Source organism: Harmonia axyridis, chromosome 1, assembly GCF_914767665.1.
Source record: "Harmonia axyridis chromosome 1, icHarAxyr1.1, whole genome shotgun sequence".
NCBI classification, from domain to species: domain Eukaryota; kingdom Metazoa; phylum Arthropoda; class Insecta; order Coleoptera; family Coccinellidae; genus Harmonia; species Harmonia axyridis.
In genome coordinates, this window is record NC_059501.1 from 80,581,113 (window position 1) to 80,603,513 (window position 22,401).

General features: G+C 34.6%; 5 protein-coding genes across 6 annotated transcripts in view; 2 read left to right on the forward strand and 3 right to left on the reverse strand.

The window, feature by feature from the left end:
- The window catches only part of LOC123671082 (calbindin-32), a 151,009-nt gene that overhangs the window by 44,155 nt on the left and 84,453 nt on the right, over positions 1–22,401 (forward strand). The gene's annotated exons all lie outside the window — the stretch shown is intronic.
- LOC123671089 lies at positions 606–1,911 on the reverse strand. Its single transcript, XM_045604756.1, has 2 exons — positions 1,741–1,911; positions 606–1,000 (listed from the first exon to the last, which is right to left on the reverse strand). Exons 1-2 carry the CDS (start codon positions 1,786–1,788, stop codon positions 659–661), a joined length of 390 nt encoding a protein of 129 aa, XP_045460712.1. The 5' UTR covers positions 1,789–1,911; the 3' UTR covers positions 606–658.
- Positions 5,007–6,696, forward strand: LOC123671083. The gene is made up of 2 exons (XM_045604748.1): positions 5,007–5,159; positions 6,306–6,696. Exons 1-2 carry the CDS (start codon positions 5,067–5,069, stop codon positions 6,669–6,671), a joined length of 459 nt encoding a protein of 152 aa, XP_045460704.1. The 5' UTR covers positions 5,007–5,066; the 3' UTR covers positions 6,672–6,696.
- LOC123671085 lies at positions 16,872–17,603 on the reverse strand. The gene is made up of 2 exons (XM_045604750.1): positions 17,443–17,603; positions 16,872–17,371 (listed from the first exon to the last, which is right to left on the reverse strand). The coding sequence occupies exons 1-2, from the start codon at positions 17,494–17,496 to the stop codon at positions 17,009–17,011; spliced, it is 417 nt and encodes a 138-aa protein (XP_045460706.1). The 5' UTR covers positions 17,497–17,603; the 3' UTR covers positions 16,872–17,008.
- On the reverse strand, positions 19,747–21,878 carry LOC123671084. Its single transcript, XM_045604749.1, has 2 exons — positions 21,723–21,878; positions 19,747–20,144 (listed from the first exon to the last, which is right to left on the reverse strand). Exons 1-2 carry the CDS (start codon positions 21,774–21,776, stop codon positions 19,776–19,778), a joined length of 423 nt encoding a protein of 140 aa, XP_045460705.1. The 5' UTR covers positions 21,777–21,878; the 3' UTR covers positions 19,747–19,775.

A 22,401-nucleotide genomic window follows, 5' to 3' on the forward strand; every position in this document is an offset into this window, starting at 1 on the left:
TATAACTCTTTTGAGAGCACGCAGATGTACAATTCAGGCAATTGATATAATTAAAAATTATCAAATGTAATATCATCCATATTCCACAAGATTGCATTAAAATATAATATACTGCAAAAACGTAACTCATAAGGCTGCATAATTGAAAATAACATCATATTGAAAGAAATGTATTTTATATAGATACCTATGAGTTGGCGTAAACTTCAATACACGAATGAATATTACAATTAATTAAATAATTTTTCATGCATATAAAAAACAGTTGAGTTGAGAAATTCATAATATCGAATTAAAATACTCGTCGCATCTTCGAACATAAATCAATAAAAATATCCAATCCATAAAAGGATGCCAAATGTAACATAAATGCGCCAATGAACTTAACATTTAATAGCACTAAAAGAAATTTCTCGAATTGAATGATGAATGAGCATTGAGATAAGATTTTCTTGAGAAGGGTGGAAAAACTATCAATTCCTAAATTTTGAATTATTGTATGTTAAAGCAATTATTTTCATTAGTCATGGATGATCGATTTCTCAATTGATATGAAACGATGTGAAATCAAATTGAAATGGAACCTCCTTTGAAATGTACAGAGCTTTAGATGTTATGGTAGGACTAGTTGTTTCTTCGACTGTATCTTAGACGTCATTCACTGCTTTTTGTTGTGTTTCTTCAACATATTATGCCTGTAGAAACAACACAACGCGAAGAAAGCAGTCTCTTCTGGGGTTTTGTACTTATGAGTACATTTTTTTATTAGCACCTCAGCTTCATTTGACTGACCCAAATATAGATTTTGTTTTATAGAGTCTAGTTTGAAGTCGCCTTTCACAGTCATTAAGCCATGTTGGACCATCGTACATAAAAATCTTCTTTGAAATATGAAATTGTTCGTGAATTTCACGTTTCTCGGTAAAACCAGTTCTGGAATTTGGCATTTCTCCTGATTTTCGAGATATTCCAGGATTTCGAGCAAAGATTGACATGGGACCTGTAAGAGAAATAAAGAATTATAATTTATTGGTTTGTAACCCGTAAATTCTGCTATTCAAAAGTTGAGACCTTCAAAACATCAAGCTGCATTCACATTATGCGAATCGAATACGAATCATACGTTTCGAATCGATTGATAATTCCACATGAATAAAATGATAATTTTGCATATCCCTAATTTGTTTTTGTGTTTAGATTTTTTCTCAAGTAATATCATAAGGACATCTAATTTTTCAGAAAAATTAAAGAAACCTGTTGTCAAGAAATATTTCAACAAGAAGCATGAGTGCAGGTGGCCACACGAATTCCTTTTTTTGACAAAATATTAATTTGCATTGTGTTTTTCGATTTTTTTCACAGAAGAATTAGTTGCCCAATTGGTATTCGACCAGACTATTTCATGAGACCACAGATTTATCAAAGGCATTGTAATATTCGGTGACAACAGTTGTCAAGTTTTGCCGCGAATAAACTCGAAGAAACTGCTGACAGATGCTGTCATACAGTTTTTTCACCTAGAAACTATGGATTGAAAAGGGGATGATCGATTGAACAAGTTGAACACTTTCGTTAAAATATGGAGTGACTTGTGAAGTTCTTATTCATAATGGAATCTAGTTTTACTTGTTTTACTAATTATCAAGAAATATAATGATGTATAACGATGAATTAGTGTGAGAATATTTCATATTAATAATAAAGTTTCAAATGATGAAATAATTATGAAAACGTACCTACCAATATGCTCACTAAAACCAGTATGGAAAAGCCTACTGCACATTTCATTGTGACAAGAGCAATTTCCACGCCGATGCAACCAAAGATTGGAATATTTATGTTTTCTTATCAATTTTATATGTTCGATAAATCTGGAACTCGGTAGTTTGCCTGTTGCAATCAGCTGGAACTTATTTCTCGAAAGATTGGTTTCATTCTCATATATTATTGATTATGTTTCCATTTGTTTCGATTTTCTGCCAGTAATCGAAAGTCTTGGCGTTGATAGTATTTGAATCGATGCGAAATTGCGTTAGATAGTTTCATGAAAAATTATAGCCACAAAAATATCATATTTTGATTGGTTATCTTAAATATTTGAAAAGCGACGTATGAAAGGAAAATAGTTATTTTCCTCACGAGTGCAGAAAGTGGTACCTTTCCGTACGAGGCTGCCGTTTCCTGAATGACACGAAGAGGAAATCGGTCAAGGAGTCAAAACAGGAAAAAACCTTTCGCAAGAGTTAAGAACAAAATATTTTCTGCAAGCTCATGAAATGAATTGGAACTCAAATGTTTGATTGATGTTTCTTGTAAAGATTAGTAAAATTAGCACCTCTTTACTATAGTTATTAACTATTAGTTAGTTATCTCGTCATTGGGGTCAATAAGTCATTGGGTTCGTAGAGACATGGGAGAATTCAATTAACTCTCTATTATTTGCATGCGAGAAAAATTCCTGCTATTTTTTCCACAGGCAAATGTGTGCAGAATGCAGGCTTTTCCACTGACCGTGTGGGAAAGTGACTCTTTGCGACTTGAGATGCGTACAAAGAACGGTTGAAAGCGCCCGCTTTTAGATAATAGTTATTTTCCTGCTAGCGTTTCGAAAGTTCCACAAGCATTGACGTTTGGAAAGCAGTGCTTTTCCAAATTCGTGCCGAAAAAAGCTGCACTTTCCGCACGCAGATGCATGCGGAAAGTGAATAGGCAAGGGTTTTTTCCGCACGCAAATATTGAAGAGTCGCATCAATCATAAAATTTTGGCATGTTTCTATGAGCCAATCATAAAATTCAAACTTTTCTCTATGCGGCTGAGTGCACAAAATAGTAATTTACGTAACATGTCCGGAAAATAGGTTTTCTTTGGACGAATAGACAAAAGTCTGTGAGTCCAAAAAAATTATTTTCGGGCGTGTTGCGTACAATATTTTTTCGGCAACCGTGTAGAATAACACTATCGCTGCTGCTTTCCATATTTTATTGCGATTGCGATAAAAAAACATGCAAATTTTTGACAACTAATTTCATATGAACTGTCAGCCGTTAACTCGGTTGCTATGGTAATGATCAACTGCATTCATTAAAAATATACCTACCAAGATTTTATATTCACAATGTTTCTTTTCCGGCCTAGTCCGGGAAGTACGTACTTTCCGGACTAGGCTGGGAAATGCTACTTTCTCAGAGAAAAAGCGTCCGGGAAGTGAGCACTTTCCGGACGGTTGCCGAAAATAGTAATTTACGTAACAAGTCCGGAAAATAGGGTTTTTTTGGACGAATAGACACTCGCTTACGCTCGTCCTGGAAGTCTGTGAGTCCAAAAAAACCATTTTCGGGCGTGTTGCGTACAATATTTTTTCGGCAACCATGTAAAATAACACTATCGCTGCTGCTTTCCATATTTTATTGCGATTGCGAACAAAAAACATGCAAATTTTTGACAACTAATTTCATATTAATAATAATATGAACTGTCAGTAGTTATTTCGGTTCTATGGATTCTATGATTCTTTTCCGGCCTAGTCCGGGAAGTACGTACTTTCCGGACTAGGCCGGGAAATGCTACTTTCTCAGAGAAAAAGCGTCCGGGAAGTGAGCACTTCCCGGATGGTTGCCGAAAAATATAATTTTCCTACAACTGCAATGAAAAGTAGCGTATTCTTCATAGCTTAATTCATTTCAAAACTATGTATTGCTCATACTGCGGGAAATATTATTTCTCACGGCACTTCGCCCACACCTCACTCGGTAGACCAATGAAATTGGGCTTTTGAGTCGTTTCTATGGAAACGCAATAAATTAGGACAAACTGTCCACAAAGGCCATTTTGATCAAGTCCATTACTTGAAAAATTGAAATTTGTGCAGTTGTAGGAAAAGTATAGTGCAACATGTGGAGAAAGTCCTTTTCTCGCTCGTGTGTTTGCAGCACTCGCCTTTCAGGCTCGTGCCACAAACTTCCACATTCGCGAGAAGAATTGGACTTTTCCCACTTATTGCACAATATACTATTCTTATAACGTCAGTCGGTATCAAAACGAAAACTTTCCGTGAAAGTGTTTCATTTACGCTAGTAGGAAAAATACTGTTCCTAAATCATGTGAAAAGTGCCTTTTCCGCACTCGACAGCTTGCAGTGTGCAGTCTTCCTCACTCAACTGTTATATACTGCAGTCTATTGCGGAAAAGTATCTCTTTCCGCACTTGTTAGGAAAATAACTATTTCCTTATAAGTGCGGAGAGTGACACGTTTCGCAAGAGACTGCAGTATATAACAGTTGAGTGAGGAAAAGACACTGCAAGCTGTCGAGTGCGGAAAAGGCACTTTCCACATGAGTTAGGAACAGAATTTTTTCTACAAAATTGACTCAGATGAAAATGAAAAAGAAAACGAAACTAACTATATACACTTTACTTTCGACTCTCCTTCATCACTAGACACAATAACTCGACAACACAAACTTAGCAACTTTGTTCTCATATCAAATAAACTGATACACAGATCAAATTCGAATCGATTAATTAGTTACACATGCATGACAGACGTATTTCTGCATGTCGTTACCATAATTATCTCATCATTGACGTTAATTAAACGTTCAGTGCATAGAGCCATGACAGAATTAAATTTACTCCTTAATATTTACATGTGGGAAAAACCCCCGATAGTATGAGGAGCTCTTGAACACAAATTTAGCCACCAATTGCGCTTTCAGAGATAGAACTGAATATAGGTGAAAATAATATTTAGTTTCAACATTATATTCTGTTGTACAACAGAATAACTGAAACTTAAGATATTGCATATTCAATATCAAGATGACATATCCCATATTATGCATTTCAACCTGCTGTTCATTAGAATAACATGACTCCAATTACAATAATTGCTCCTTTTTTGTGAATTGAAGGTAACTTCTTGTTTTCTACATGAAGGAAAATAACGAAAATAAAAAAATTACATGAATAATTACCAACTACCTACAAACATACGCGAAAATATGTTGATTCAATATTTTGTACCACTACATTCTGCTGAATATATAACGCTGCTCATCCAACGATTATGCATTCAGTTGCAAAAAGGCTGGAACTCACTCCCATAATGAAAATTGTTCTAGTGATTTTATTAGTCGCATCAGTGTGGACCGGTTCAAAGGTGAGGATAAGTTGAAGTTCAAATCTCTATCGAAGTCGAAGTTTGTTAATTCATTACCTTTCATGTTCAGTGCTGACTATTTTACTGTGTCCTGTCAGCCTTTCAGACACATTTCTGTGATTTTTTACCCATAGGTTGGACTGCTCTTTGTGAAAAGAAAATTTTAATCCCAGCTCAGGGCTTGAACTAACGATCTTCGGCTTAGGAGTACGGGGTCATCACCACTCAAAAAACCGACCATTTAAATGCATGAGTTCTTCATATAGACTCTGAGTATTTGTTAGTTTTAAATCACTATTACCTTTGTGGACCAACCTATTAACTTGCAAAGCAATAATTTCAAAAGTCTTGACGGATATACTTTATATCTGATTTTGTATGTTTGGAATCATGTCTTTAGTTAGGTGGTGGAGGAAAACATCAACTATTGATGAAAAAGAAGTGTTCATGTTTAGACTTTAGATCCGATTTGTTGTGTTTTATTTCTCGGTAAAGTTGAAAGCATAGGTATAACCTCCACTCCTATTATACACAGGCTTCATTTTCATCTCTGAAAATTTTAAAATTGCACTTCAAAATTTCAGTGTAATTTTCAATAATATTCCTTCAACTTCCTCTATCTTTTGAAACTCGATTTTTATTTTGTTTTACAGTGATTTTCACTTGATGTCAATATATAACGTCCATTATAGGGTTGCTTAAATTTAAGGCTTTTTTACTGGCAACAGTTTACTTCAAATCGATAAATTAGATTGATTTGAAGCCTTCTGCTATAATTAGCTTCAATATTCTTTTCATGAAAAAGACTCTCCTTTTCTATACAATGCCATCTCGAAAAATTTGGATATGGTGTTTTGCTACCAACTGAAATTCACTAGGAAAAAAATCGCATCTGAAAAATTTCGTAATTGTACTTCATAGAAAGGAACCCTCTACCAAAGTAGGTTTTCGAAGTGTTTTTTCTCAGTATTTCTCCCTGTCTACTACTAAAGCATTTCACGTCCAGATTTTTCAACAGAATTAGATAATGTCAGGCTTCTAGCCAACTGCGATAGGCATCTTCAAAGATTTCTCGGTGGTAAAATAACTCGACTCCTAAAAAGTTTAATTATGAAGTATTTATTCATTTCCACTAAAAATTTTTAGGCATACACTTCTGATGAATGGAAGGATTTTATGAGGAACCTGGAGGCAGAATGCCAGAAAGAGACTGGAGTAGAATATTCAAAAGTTCTAAAGACGAAAGAAGATGAATCGATTGACAAATCGGACAAATTATTGTTGAAGTTTGTATACTGCGTTTCCAAAACTGCTGGTTTTGTTGATGACGAAACAAACCTCAATAGAGACACCATGAAAATGCATTTGCAAAACTTTGGAGTGAGTGATGATGATCTCACTAAATCTTTCCAAGTTTGCAGTAAGAAAACTGAAACTGATATCCAAATCCAAGTAGCTCTGTTTTATGAATGTTTCCATAGATATTTACCTTTAAAAATGAAAAATAATTGAATAAATCAATGATTGACCTATGTAATTTTCGTTTCAATCCTTCCAATATTAAATATAGACTATAAATGATTATCGAAAAGCAGAAGTAAACAATTTATTCCAGTGCTTAAGTGGAACGAATCTGCATGGAGAAAAATTGCCTTAATTATATCATAAAAAATCCCATTATTGTTACGAAAACATCGAAAAGTTTCCATTATAAACAGCTTTTAATTCGAATGCAGGACACTGCGTCTAGTTAAGTTCCAACAAGCAAAAGTGCTAATTAAATATGGGTTTCTTCAGAGCTGATTAACTCACTCACTAACACAATGATTGAAATCGAGACATAAGATGGAATTCCCAAATTTTTTCGAAAAATTGTCCTGGCCCCGCAATTCAGATTGTTTTTTCAGCTTTAGAACATTTCCGAAGCAGTGGAAGATGTCATCAATCACTCCAGTGCATAAAGAAGGTCCAATCGATAAGTTTGAAAATTAGGCAATTAGTAAAAAATTATAGGCCTATCTTAGAATCATTGGTCCACTAATACCTCATCAATATCCCGTAAACTGAAAAATAATAATTATAACTGAGGTTTTCTTCGAAGAGAGGAACCTAGAAAACACTCTATTAAATTCTTTTCATATTCTATAAACCAACAAACAGAAGTCAATGTCATCTAAAAAGAATTTAAGATGGCTTTTAATAAAATGAGTATTGCTTCGGGAGCTGAGGTTAAGAGACAAATAGTAGGTCTCAATTTCTAACGATAAATGGTATCCGATCTTCAACATTTTAAAGAACTTCTGGGCTGCACCAAGGTTCGCTTTTAGGACCTTCTTTTTATCATATATTATTATTATTATTATTATTATTATATAGTTAAGCAATAAATGTTTCTCTAATTCTGCCATACCTTGGAAAACAAAATAGTGCGGAAATATCTCAGATTCACACAGAATTCATGGTTATATTTCATCATAATATTTTTTATTATATGTTGGCAGTCGTAACTCTTGTGTCTTGTGATACAGAAAACTGTTCTGCAAACCAACATTTTTCTATGCAAAAATCTCTGAACGATATTTAAGGAAATATTTCATGGAATTTCAACATAATAAAGAGAATAAAAGAAAATAATCTATAATATCTGTATAGAAGGCTCATTGTAACACTCGACATGGTCGATCTTATACAGTTAATCAACTCACTATTCGTAATATTCATGAACATTGTTGAAGCATATATGTTTCTAATATTACATGGCATAACCTACCGAACACAAATCGTGTAAGAAATGTCAAAAAATAATATGCAGTAGTGAAATTAGAACTATTTTGATTTGTGGCATTCCTATCGGAAAAAACTTTACCTACATACGAAATTTCGGTAAAATCTGACGGATAACCTCTGAAGATCGAAATTAAAATAGCAAATTCAAAATCGAGCAATCAAACTGCGATAATATTATCTCTCGGAAACTTGGCAACACATAATCATGAAATTTCAAACATGAATCGCTACGAATATAGTGAATTCTATATTACTCATGACGCGCACAGTTCTATGGTTATTTTTTTTTCGAACATCTTTTCGATTGTGTTGACAAATTTTGCGAAGACGATATGATAAGCCATACAGTGAAATTTATTATATTTTTCAATTGAAAATGCTAACGAAAAAAACCTTTTCTTTTCCTCGAAATTTCAAACTCAGGGCAATACTGCCCCAACTAATATTATAGACTTACTGAAAATGATTCACTGCTTCACTAGAGCTGGAAATATTACTGTTTTTGGTGGGATACAACGAGTTTTATAAAACTTTGATCGACCTTGTGTCAAAAATGGAATGAAATTGAACATATAAATGATTTGATCGAGCAAATGAAAGTCTTTTGAAACTCACCATCAATGTGTTGCAATTTGCAAGGAAGAGATTACAAATTATAACAAAAAAAAATTACAATGAACAATATAACATATTCAACATTTGAGCAACTCTTCACTTGAATAACATAAACCTAATTATATATTTCCTGCAGAGTTCATGGTTTCTTTTAGTATTTGAAATTAAGTTTGTTACCGTCAATTGAATCCGGAAGAAATTATTATTTATGCGAAAAAACTTCGACTTCGTATTCAAGAAGATGATGATAAAATCTTCAGATTATCCCACTTAATTTTTGGCGAATATAAAAGGTTTAATGTTAATCAAATGAAGGCGCATTCAGTTATACACACGCTATAATCAACTCACATAATGAGGATTGCTTTTATGACTTTAGTGGCTCTATCAATGTGGACTAGCTCAAAGGTAAGAATCATTTTGAATTCAAATACTTAGAGATCTAGAGTTTTTTGTTGAATATTTTTTACCCTGGTTTCCAAGGCCACTGTTAATCCTCTAAGTAGCTTGTATCAGCTTGAAGAACCAGTACTGCTCTATGCAGGCTATGTTACTGTGTTCTGTCATCCCTTCAGATACAACACTCTGAATTTTTCACCCAACAGCAAATTGATGGACATTGATGGACATGGACATGGACTTCAGCTCAGTACTTACCGCTAGACCAATACAGATTTCAGTATCTCAGTTACCATACTCATCTGAAAATTCTTCAGATCATTACTAACCACTGGACCAATACAGATTTTAGTATCTCATTTGCTATACTCATCTGACCAATCTTCAGCTCAGTACTTACCACTGGTTTCATGCAGATTCATTATCTCAGTTGTCATCCTCATCTGACAAATTTTCCGCTCAGTAATAACCACAGCACCAATACATATTTCGGTACCTACAGTATCTACAGAGTGTCCAGATTTCGATTATTAGCAAACCAGCTTGCCGAACCTCTAGTTTCTGTCGTCCAAGAGTGTGGTTAAAAATTGTTTGTTATCTTAAATATTATCCTACCATTTATCAGTTTTCCATTCATTTCATGAAAAAATTTACAGGGCTACAATGCCGATGAATGGGATGATTTGGTACCCACTCTGAAGGCTGAGTGTAAGAAAGAGACAGGAATAAAAGATGCAAGTCTGAGTAATGCGAAAGAAACTGAAATGATCGATAGATCAGACATGACATTGTTTAGATATATACATTGCATTGCTAAGAATGGTGGTTTTATTGATGACGAAGGGAAGATCAATACAGACATGATGATGGAACATTTACATATTTTAGGAGTGAGAGAAGATATAATTACCAAATCATTCGGAATCTGCAAAAAAACATCGGAAGATGTTCAACTACAAATAGTTCTTTATTATGAATGTTTCCGTAAATACTTACCAAACAGGGTTTTTGGTGTTTGAATAAATATAATACGAAATATAATTTTCGCATCATTTACCTTTTACAACTCTCACTATTCGCTGAAAACTGACTAATTTCGAATACACCTGTATTCTCCCGAACAAGAAACTTTTTTTGCTCTTTTAATTTTTCCATTCGAACGATAAGATAAACTATCTTTTATGGGGAGTATCAAATCAAAAACCGACGAAACCAGATATTCTGCACAAAAACATGCAAACGAACTCTTTATTACACGAGCGCATAAAACCATAAAGATATAGATAAAAATCGCCTCCTGAGTTTCTTTTTAATTAAGGAATTTTTTTGTCTCCTTCAAATTGGTGATGAAAGAATCATGTACATATTCTTATGATTTATTGGTTTTCGAAATGAGAATAATTCAATTGTTCAACATCCCCACTTAATTGCGGCTGCTATAAAGCATTTTTCTTTGATCCACTTCTGAAGAAATAGCCAGAAGAAGGCTAAAACTCCATTACATAATGAGGATCATTTTAGTGTTTCTTGTGACTATATTGGTGTGGACCTGTTTCATGGTGAGTATTTATTTGAGTTTAAATAATTATTCCACTAAGTTTTTGCCCTCACGAAGAGTTTTATTAACTGAGATACTATACTTATATAAATCATTATGACTCAGACACATCAAATGAAAACATTTAAATACATAGACGTACAACTTTGCTTTCACATTTTTTTTCCGAAATTTGAAGCTTTATTGTAAAAAACTAGTTATACATTTATCATTTGAAGTATTGTCTATCGCTGGCCACTACTTATATTCTTACTTATATAAGTATATGAACGTTAAGATGTATCCATCTCAGAAAATAATTTTTATTGATGTCTGCTAGATCTAAGTATTAATTTTGTTTCATAAATGATTTCAGGTTCAGGGAAACAATTATGACAATTGGGTAGATCTTTTACAAAATCTAAAGTCAGAATGCAGGAAAGAGACTGGAATCACCAATTCATCATTTCAAAAGATTTATCAGCCCGTACTGGATAGATCGGATCTTACATTACTGAAATTTATACATTGTATAGTCACAACCGGTCGATTTGTTGATAATGAAGAGAATATAAATTACGATTTCCTCAAAACACAATTCCTTAACTTGGGAGTAGCAGAGGATGCTATCGACAATGCAGCACAATCCTGCACTAAACAATCAGATGATCCTCTCCTGAAAATTAGTTATTATTATGACTGTTATCGTAAATATTTGCCCCAGCGAATATTTGCTTTATAAATTCAAAAAATAAACGAAAAAAAATATCTGTATAAGTATGCATGCCCAAAATTGCTCAATTTTTGAAATCTCTGTTTTCAATGAGAAATATGACTGATTTTTAATATTTTACACAAACCTTATATGTACAATCATCTATTGAGCCCGTCGAAAGCTTTAATGTAATGAGCTATTAGTACGAGATATATATATATATATATATATATATATATTTTTGAAGTCACAATCAACATAATCATAACTCAACTATTTTTTCAAATGAATGTCGATATTCGATTAAAATCTCATAACCTATGATATCGTTACCTTGACATCCAATTCATTTATCGTTCTAACAAAATTTTCATAATAAAAGAAGAATTGAAATTCTAAACACCACTTATTTTCAGTTCAGTTCTTATGAATCAAGAGCTTATAACGGGTGTTTTTTTTTCGAGGTATATAACTTTAGGTTGGCATTACTGTTCGAGATGGCGACCGATTTAACAGCTGTCAAGTGATTTATTTTCAGTTTGGTTTGACAATTCATTGTAAATAGACTGACGCCTGAACAACGCTTGCAAATAGTGCAATTTTATTTCGAAAATAATAGTTCTGTGTGGAATACGTATCGCGCACTACGTCCATTTTATTTTATTTAGCGATGAAGCGCACTTCTGGTTGAATGGCTACGTCAACAAACAAAACTGCTTTATTTGGAGTGAAGATAATCCTCAAGTATATGTCGAAACACCGTTACATCCAGAAAAACTGACTGTTTGGTGCGCTCTATGGGCTGGTGGAACCATTGGTCCGTACTTTTTCAAAAATGATGATAACCAGAACGTTACAGTCAATGGTGATCGGTATAGAGCCATGATTACTAACTTTTTCATTCCTGAATTGAACAAGACGGCGCAACATGTCACACAGCTTGTGCCACAATCGATTTGTTGCGTCAAGTGAATTTCACACAAACTTTACGGACAGTTGAATATTCACAAGGACGCATTTGGGTCGAAAAGCCAACCCCCGCAGGTATCAGCGAGGGCTAAAAATAGAACTGGAACTTCCTTGGCGCCAGGAGCCACATATGGTCATCCTGAAGTCACATCGTAGGAACAAAGGAATGAGGACGTGGACCAATCAGGGACCTGGATGGCGCTTTGGTATGCAGAATCCAAGGCGACGATTAACATCCCCAGAAAATTGGGGTATCATAGAACCCCCAGTACGCTAGTAGCTGTTACCTTGCAAACATATAATTTGTACAGCCAAATTCATTATAGTAGTTAAGAAATCCGGTGTTTCATTATCCCAATTTAATAGAATTACAGTTGATCGATTCAACCAATAAACATTGGTCCTTCGAGCCGGATAGTGAACATTGCGAAAGATTTCGACGGGTAGTGTTGTAAAATCGGGAAACAACGCTAAGGTGTACAAGTGCAAACGGTAGCAGAGTTCAGCGTATTCAAGGCATTTTGGTGTTCCATTTGGGGAGAACACAGCAACACAATCAAGCATAATCAAGGAAGTTTTTTGGAGTTCCACTAGGGGGACGACACAGCAACAAAAAACTTACAATAAAGGCGATTTCAAGGCATTTGTAGGAGTTCCACCTGGGGGACAATACAAACGGACACATTGGATTACTGGCTACCCAGCAGCAGATTGGTAGCTAGCTATAATCATTCAAGGTACAGAAAAAGGACGGATTGTGAGTACATTTTCCTTTCCTTCCTCATTCACATTGGTACGATTTATCAGTGCATTGACTGGTTGAAATTATTAAATAAATGAGACTCTCATTATTTCTCACAAAATGTCGGAATTGAATGTTTTAATTAAACGCAGAGGTGTAGTTAAAGCTCAATTAACTCGATTTGAAGCCTTTTTGAAGAATATCGAGTCAGAAAAGGCAGGCCAAATCCCGGCACGGTTAGAAAAATGCAAAGAGTTGTGGAACGAGTTCGAAAATTTGCAAATACAAATTGAAGAACTCGATATCAATCATCCTGACTTGCAGGAACAAGAAAGAATCGAGTTTCAGGATGCGTATTTTGAATCAATTGCTCTCGCGGATACAAAGATCTCGCAATTCATGAAGGGTTCACTTTGCTCAAGTGAAAATTCAATTGCGGAAAGAAATGTCATATTGCCCACAATGCAAATTCCAGAGTTTCAAGGTTCTTACAAAAACTGGTTAGAATTCTATGATAGTTTTAATGCGTTGATTCATACAAACAAGGGTTTAACGGACATACAAAAATTCTATTATCTAAAGAATGCTCTTAAAGGCGATGCGGCGGAAGTCATTCGGTCTTTAGAAGTTTCGTCTGAAAACTATAATGAGGCCTGGTCATTGCTTAAGACCAGATTCGAGAACAAAAAGATGATCGCGTTAAATCACATAGAAACTCTCTATCATTTTCCGCCCATAATTAAGGAATCATATGGTCAAATCAGGAAATTTTTAGACGAAATTAGAAGGGATTTGAGGGCTCTTAGGTCATTGGGTCAGCCGGTAGATCATTGGGATACTTTACTGATTTTTACTCTCGAGGCCAAATTAGATCCTGTCACAAGAAGGGAATGGCAAAAATCGGGTAAAGTAAATAAATTCGCGAGCATGGAAGATTTTTTACAATTTTTAGAGGAAAGGTGCGTTCTTCTTGAAACAATAGAGTCAAATAGAACAGGAGTACAAAGCGATAAATCAAGGTTTGAAAGAACATCGAAGGCGTTCATGTCATCTTTCAAGTCATGTACAATATGTAAGGAAAACCATTCTCTATTTATTTGTAAAAAATTCTTGGGACTATCAATCGATGATAGGAGAAATGAAGTAAGACGGTCAAATTCTTGTTGGAACTGTCTCCAACAGGGACATAGGGCGCAAGACTGCAAACGCGGCGGTTGCAGGCACTGCGGAAATAAGCACAACACATTGTTGCATGCAATTACTCGACCACAAGTATCAAAACAAAGTGAAGATATTCCGGCAATAGAAACTTCAGGGGGTACATCTCACAATTATTCACGTGTGAGGGTAAGGCATCCCTCAATTCAGGGTCTTAAAAATACAGATGGTCAAAGCGTTCCGAAGGTCGTTAAGGAAGAATCGGTACACAATTTCACGGTCAGACATGAATCAGACGTTCTATTGTCAACGGCAATTATTTACTTTGCGGGTTCGGACGGAAATCTACATCGGGGTAGGATCCTTTTAGATTCAGGAAGCCAGTCGAATTTTGTAACGAGAGAATTCGCTGAAAAACTAAACCTGTCACGGAATCGGGTGAATATACCAGTTGTTGGTATTGGAAACGTAACGTCTCAGATTAGATATTCGGTTAACATGTCGGTTCATTCAAGGTTCAAGAACTTTAAATTCAATTCTACATTTCTAGTCATAGAAACAATTTCAGAAAATATTCCAACAAAAAAAATCGATACAAGTCGAATCAACATTCCGAAAAATATCAACTTGGCAGATGAGTCTTTTGCAGAACCTGATAAAATCGATGGGATATTGGGTGGCTCTGTATTTTGGAATTTAATCTGTGCGGGTCAGATAAATTTTGGTAGGGGGAAACCAACCTTACAAAAAACTAGGTTGGGATGGATCATAGCAGGGCAAATAAATGGAAAAGGGGGGAATTCAAGGACGAATAAAGTGGTTTGCAATTTTTCAACTAATGTTGTTTTAGAAAAGCGAATTCAACAAATTTGTGAACCTGAGGAATTCGGTCATTCGGTTAAGCATTTAACAAAACTTAACTCCAAGAATGAGCATAACGGGAATATGCATATGGGAGCGCAATCTCCTCTTTCATTGAAACTAATTAAATATAGGGTGTTATCAGGACACGGTACGGTCAGAAAGAGACAGAGACATACATTTCCAACTAGTTTTTGCAATAAATCTTTAAGCTCGTATTACATTATGGGCGATCAACCAGAGCAAAAAGACATGAATTCATATTTATATTCATTTGATTACATTTCGACAAAGGCAGTTCATTTGGAACCACCTCCGAACTTGAGCAGGGAATCATTTATGAATGGTTTTAGGCGATTTATTGCAATTAGAAGTTTGATTCAAAATATTTATTCGGATAACGGGACGAATTTCATTGGATCAAAGCGGGAACTCCTGAAATTAGATGATTTTCTGAAATCGTACAAAGGTCAGGCTAAATTTTCGGAGTATTTTTCAAGTCATATGACACATTGGCATTTTATAATACCACGAGCACCGCACATTGGCGGTCTGTGGGAAGCGGCAGTAAATTCAACCAAATGTTATATCAAGGAAATTTTAGGCAATGAGAGGATAACTTATGATGAGTTTCAGACAGTCAGTGTACAGGTAGAGGAGTGTTTAAACTCTCGACCTTTAAAAACCTATATTCTATGATCCTTTGGACCTGAATGTACTCACATCAGGTCATTTTCGTGTATCAACACTGCAAGAAGATCTACGATTCGAGACTACAAATCGAATCAAGAAGTCTCTTCAGGTGATGATCGAGTTTGGGAACCAGCAACCAGGGACAATAGTATCATTGAAGGAGGACAACACACCTCCTCAAAATTGGGACTTAGCTGGAATCACCGAAACGCACCATTGTAAGGACAGTATAGTGCGTGTCGTGTCAGTGAGAACTGCTAAAGGATTATTTAAATGACCGGTATCGTGACTTTGTGTTTTACCGGTCGAAAATTGACATTTTTTTGAGTGTTAGGGTACTCTGCCTGCAGTTTCGGACGTTGTTGAAAGGCAGAGCTTTCAAGGGGGGCGGTATGTTGCGTCAAGTGAATTTCACACAAACTTTACGGACAGTTGAATATTCACAAGGACGCATTTGGGTCGAAAAGCCAACCCCCGCAGGTATCAGCGAGGGCTAAAAATAGAACTGGAACTTCCTTGGCGCCAGGAGCCACATATGGTCATCCTGAAGTCACATCGTAGGAACAAAGGAATGAGGACGTGGACCAATCAGGGACCTGGATGGCGCTTTGGTATGCAGAATCCAAGGCGACGATTAACATCCCCAGAAAATTGGGGTATCATAGAACCCCCAGTACGCTAGTAGCTGTTACCTTGCAAACATATAATTTGTACAGCCAAATTCATTATAGTAGTTAAGAAATCCGGTGTTTCATTATCCCAATTTAATAGAATTACAGTTGATCGATTCAACCAATAAACACGATTTATTGAAAGACACGTTTGGTGACCGTCTAATTCCACGTTTTGGACCTGTGAATTTTGGACCTTGTGATTTAACACCGCTAGACTACTTTCTGTGGGGTTATGTAAAGTCATTGGTCTATGCGGATAAGCCACAAACCCTTGACCATTTGGAAGACAACATTCGCCGTGTTATTGCCGATATACGGTCACAAATGTTGAAAAAAGTCATCGAAAATTTGACGTCCAGATTGGACTACATCCGAGCCAGCTGTGGCGGTCATATGCCAGAAATCATATTTGAAATGTAATGCCACAAGATTATCTTGCGGATAAATGAAATTCAGGACAATCGAATAATCCATCGTTGTTTTATTGCAATTTGAAGTTCTATAGCTCTAAAAAAACACCCTTTAGTTATTGAAGTTTCTTTTCCATACAAACTAATAAAGATAATAATAATAATCAGTTTATTGTTGATAACGAAAATATTTGCATTTTTTCACAATCAGATTAAACTCAATTGCTCTTCGCAAAAAATTGTTGATTGAACTAACAGAAAAATGAACTTTGCCATATATTAATCCAAATCAAATGACTAATACATCTCTAGGTAAGTATTTACCATAGCACTGATAATAAGCAACAGGCAATAACGGAGTATCATCTTTGTTCTTGATATCACATTTCTCGTTTGCTTCGTCTATCTTCTCCTCAGACACACCTTGCTCCTTGAGGTGTTTGTTTATCGTGTCCATTTGTAAATTTCCGTCCTTGTCAATGAAACCATTATTAAATGCTAAACAGAGTATGAATTCCTTCACTGTTTCGTCTGGTTTATCTACTCCATTGGTTTTGATATCTTCTACGATCTTTGGATCAATTTTAACGGTTTTCTGACATTTTTCTTGCGCATCTTGCTTTTGTTTTTGCCAATCTTCTTTTGGACAAGCCTGGAAATATAAAAAAGAAAATTTAATTCCTAATTGAATGATTTTCTAAATATACGAGTAATACTACTCACCAAAGAGAAAGAAAGTGATGAAATCACCGAAAAGATCAATAGGCTGTATCTCATCTTACCAAGGTTTTTCAGTAACTACAAGTGTTTGAATTTTTGTTTTCGTGGTTGGTAATTTATAGTTCGGAACATAATTCAGGAAAATATGGTACTTAACAAAATTTACGATAAGCATAAACAACAATTTTTTAATAATTCACGTTTGTACACAAAATTAAATAATTACCTATATGATTCTAGGAACATAAAGATTAAAGAATTCCTCAACTATATATAATGGAAAATATCTAATTGTCCAAAAGATCTTATCTATAGCGTTCAATGGATAATTTTCAAAATGATTTCCCAATTTTCTGAACTAGCTACGGCAAAAAATCCTCTGAAACTTTGTTTTCATTTCTCAGTGTTTAAATTTTACTAATTAAGTACTAACAGTTTATTCTTATTGTGATAATATTTAACTGTTTCAGCCCTTGTTAGTTGATCTTGATTGAAACAAGTTTTATTCTTTCTATGTTTTTACTATCGAAAATATGATACTAACAATCTGGGGATACATTGTGTAATCGTGCAGTTTTGAATTGAAAATTCCCCGGTCTGATACAAAGATGACGGTGTTAGTATTAAATCCATATGATTTTTAGTTAATACCAACCTTCAAACGATACGTGTCAAAATTTGATAACAGTCCGACCATTATTTTGAGAGATATACCGTTGTGATTGTAGCTACTTTTGTTATTTGAAGAAAGATGGAAAAAAAAGAATTTCGAGTGCTGATAAAATATTGCTTTTTAAAGAAAAAAAATACAGTTGCAGCAAAATCTTAGCTTGATGAAGAGTTTCCGGGCTCTACACCAAGAAAATCAACCATCTTTGAGTGGTATGCTAAGTTTAAACGTGGTGAAATGAGCACCGAAGACGGCTAATGCAGTGGACGCCTAAAAAAATTTGTCACCGACGACAAAATCAAAAAAGTTCACAAAATAATTTTGAATGACCATAAAGGTATAATATTCATTCATTACCTACAAAAGGGCCAGACCATCAACAGCGATTATTTTATAGCATTTTTGGATGGTTTAAAGGATGAAATCGTTAAAACACGGCACTATTTGAAGAAAAAAATATGATGTTTCATCAAGACAATGCGCCGTATCACAAGTCAATGAAAACAATGGCAAAATTGCATGAATTGGGCTTCGATTTGCTTCTGCATCCACCGTATTCGCCAGATCAGGCCCCCAGCGAGTTTTTCTTTGTTTCTTGTTCTCAGATCTCGAAAAAATGCTCACTGAAAAGAAATTCAGCACCAACGAAGAAGTAATCGCTGAAACCGAGGCCTATTTTGAAGCTAAAGACAAATCGTAGGTAATACAAACATGGTATCGAAAAGTTAGAAAATCGCCAAAATCACGTTATTGTCCTCGAAGGCAACTATTTTGAATAATGAAATGGCATTTTTCCGAAAAAATGTGTTTAACTATGGTAGAATACGGACTTTTCAATTGGCCTGTTAATTATACAAACGTAAAAAAAGATAAAAGGCGTTTCATATTTTTATCTAATAATATATTCAACGAACGTTTGTTATTAGTTGTTTTCGAGCTTTAATTTACATTACCTATATAAAAAAATAGTATATTGTGCAACAAGTGGGGAAAGTCCAACTTTTCTCGCGAGTGTGGAAGTTTGTGGCACGAGCCTGAAAGGCGAGTGCCGCAAACACACGAGCGAGAAAAGGACTTTCTCCACATGTTGCACACTATACTTTTTCTACAACTGCACAAATTTCAATAATTCAAGTAATGGACTTGATTTAAATCAAAATGGCCTTCGTTGACAGTATGTGCTAATTTATTGCGTTTCCATAGAAACGACCCAAAACCCCAATTTCATTGGTCTACCAAGCGAGGTGTGGGCAAAGTGCCGTGGGGAATAATATTTCCCACAGTATGAGCAATACATAGTTTTTCAATTGACTAAGCTATGCAGAATTCGCTACTTTTCATAGCAGTTGTAGGAAAAAGATTTTAGAATCTAAGTCAAAAAAGTAAATTTCCTTAAAAAAAAAGTTAGTTGCAAAGCGAAGAATGAGATTACTAGAAAAGCATATTTTGAGTTTTAAATTTACTCCCAGAGAGTGAGCATTTAATACAAGAAAAATAATTCAAACATAAAACACCTGTTTTTCTACATTCAGTTCTTATTATTGAAAAAGCTTATTATTATTTGAGTAACTTTTCCAGACTCTGAATAATTCGAATACCTCTTCTATTCGCAAAATTATGGAAACCAAACTAGAAAAAAATGAACTTTGGCATATATTTATCCAATTCAAATAACTAATACATCTCTAGGTAAGTGCCTAGCATAGCACTGAAAATAAGCAACGGCCATTAACGAAGTATCCTTAACTTTGTCTTTGATCGCACATCTCTTGGTTACTTCGTTTATCTTCTCATCAGACACACCAACCGCCTTTAGGTGTTTCTTTACCGTCTCCAATTGTAAATTTCCCTGCAGGTCGATGAATTCGTGATAAACTTCCAAACAGTAAAAGAAATCCTTGACTTTTTTGTCTGGGTCGTGAAATTGGCCATTGGTTTTGATGTCTTCTACGATTTTTGGATCAATTTTAGAGTTTTTCTGACATGTATCTTGGACTTTTTGCCTTTTTTTTTGCCAATCTGCTTTTGGGTCAGCCTGGAAAAATAAAAAATTGATTGATAACTGTCCCTATAACAGGATCATTACGCGATTTACAATATTCGATGTGTTAAATTGCTATTAATCAAGGTACATTCAAAGATTTCTCGTATCATGGCAATGTAGAATTGATAGCAACAAGGTTCTATATAATTCCATTTTGGCATTAAAAAATCATCATTAAAATTTAAAATCATGCAATATTTTGAGATTCCTGACGATTTATTAGCTGTATTCAATACCATAAGGTTGAACTTGCTCCCGGAAAAATCTTAAACACATAATGAAAAATAATATCGTCAGTTTTATGATTGGAGAAACAAATTACAAACAAAACTGTTTGAAAATATTCTGCTTCATCGTTATGACGAAAAACGAGCGAATTCAGAACTGAATTAAAGAGAGGAAATCAAAAAATACTTCGCCTAAATACGTTTCATCAAGAAGTAAAACGTAGAATATAGACCAAAAAATTCAAAAGTGTTTACAAGATGACAAATTTGTGAATTGTGTGTTCCAGACGAGAAGTTTTTATTGATGAAAGTGGCTTTTTTAATTGGAATTGGAGGAGCCTGCCAATTCAACGTTTCAAAGAACGAGCTGATTGCTATGCCTACTATTGCCGATTAAAAACCCACAAGAAACAGATTCTCGCTGTGGTATCTGACAGCGAAGTCTATTCTGTGCTTTTATTCAAAAAAATACGCTTTATTATCATATCAGATCAGTCCATGTTACTCACCGAAGATTTTTTTTGTATTATATAGACAAAGGAAATGTACAGTACAATACAGCGGCATTCATTTCTCCTTTAACATACCTCAAAAAGTAGCCGAGTATCTCTCACTTGAAAATCCTAATATGTATACTGGGTTAGAAGATCCTCGGTAAATTTTTTTGTTAATCCTGGGGGAGAAATAGTAGATCTACAAGAATTTGGTGGGAGGAAATCGTCGTTCATGAAAATCAGGGTCAGCATAAGGAATGAAACAGTAATGCGACCGTTTCAGGCGCATCTGTTTGAGGGGTTACAATTCGGCTCAGTTTGCTGGCCGCCTTTTTATATCATCATCATTATTCTTGATTCTTAAAAATAACATAAGGCTCCGCTGCGTTTATTCCCTGCAATAAAAATCTCCAAACCACCTTTACTGAGCCAGATGAATAATAAAAATCACTTGATAGCCAATCAATGTAATCCTAATCCCCTATTATCCTCATTGGAAGAGGAATAAAATCATTATGTATTCTACAAAGACGAAAAACAATCATCGGAGCAGGGTTATGAGGGAGGTCATGTTGTCATTGATGCTTTCTCATCAGGGGCGTAGAGAAATTCTTTGCTTCAGGCGCCAAAATTATTCTAATATTATTTAGTATCCAACATATTAGTCTTTCGTAACAAACGTATTAAAATTATGGTAACTAATATATTATGAGTAACTTAAGTTTTATGTAGGATGTTGTACGTTTATGATGTTAATAATTATTAATAATGTTTTCATACGAAAATTTCTTCATCTTCAATGATATGATAAAATAATCGAATTATTGTATGAATTTAATTCTACCTACCATGCAGAAAGAGAGTGAAGACATCACCAAAAAGAACAATATGCTGTATCTCATTGTTCAAAGGTTTTTCAGTAACTACAAGTGTTTCAAAATTTTCTCGTGGTTGGTAATTTATAGCCTTTTAAGATAATTCAGGGAAATAGGGCACTTAACGAATTTCACGATAAGCATTGTCGAAAACTTTCAAGTAATGAACTGTAAGGACGTTCGTGTACAAAAATTTATAATTACCTATGTGATAAATTCTTGCAGCAAGAAGATTAGGTATAGAATTCCCTAATTATGGAAAATTGAAAATATCTTATATTCCGAAAGTAAAAGCATATCTAATCGTTCAATGGATGCCCCTGAAAATTATTTGTCAAATATTGTACTTTAAACTTACCTGAATCTTTTTCTGTAAAATTTGATTTAGCTGTCAAAACTATAGAAAATATAAACAGAATGTTGGAAACCAAATACCATTAACTTTTTATTAGAAATATTTTTCTGCAAGATATTTCCTTCTCGAAATTTTTGAATGATCCAAATAAAAAAAATCACCCGGTTGAGGAAACACAATTTTTTTCAGAGATTTCCATATCGAAATTCATAATGGAATAAATATAACTACTAATAGCTCATTTTTCAGTGTGATAATATTGATCCACAGCCTTCCGTGATTTGATAACATCGTAAT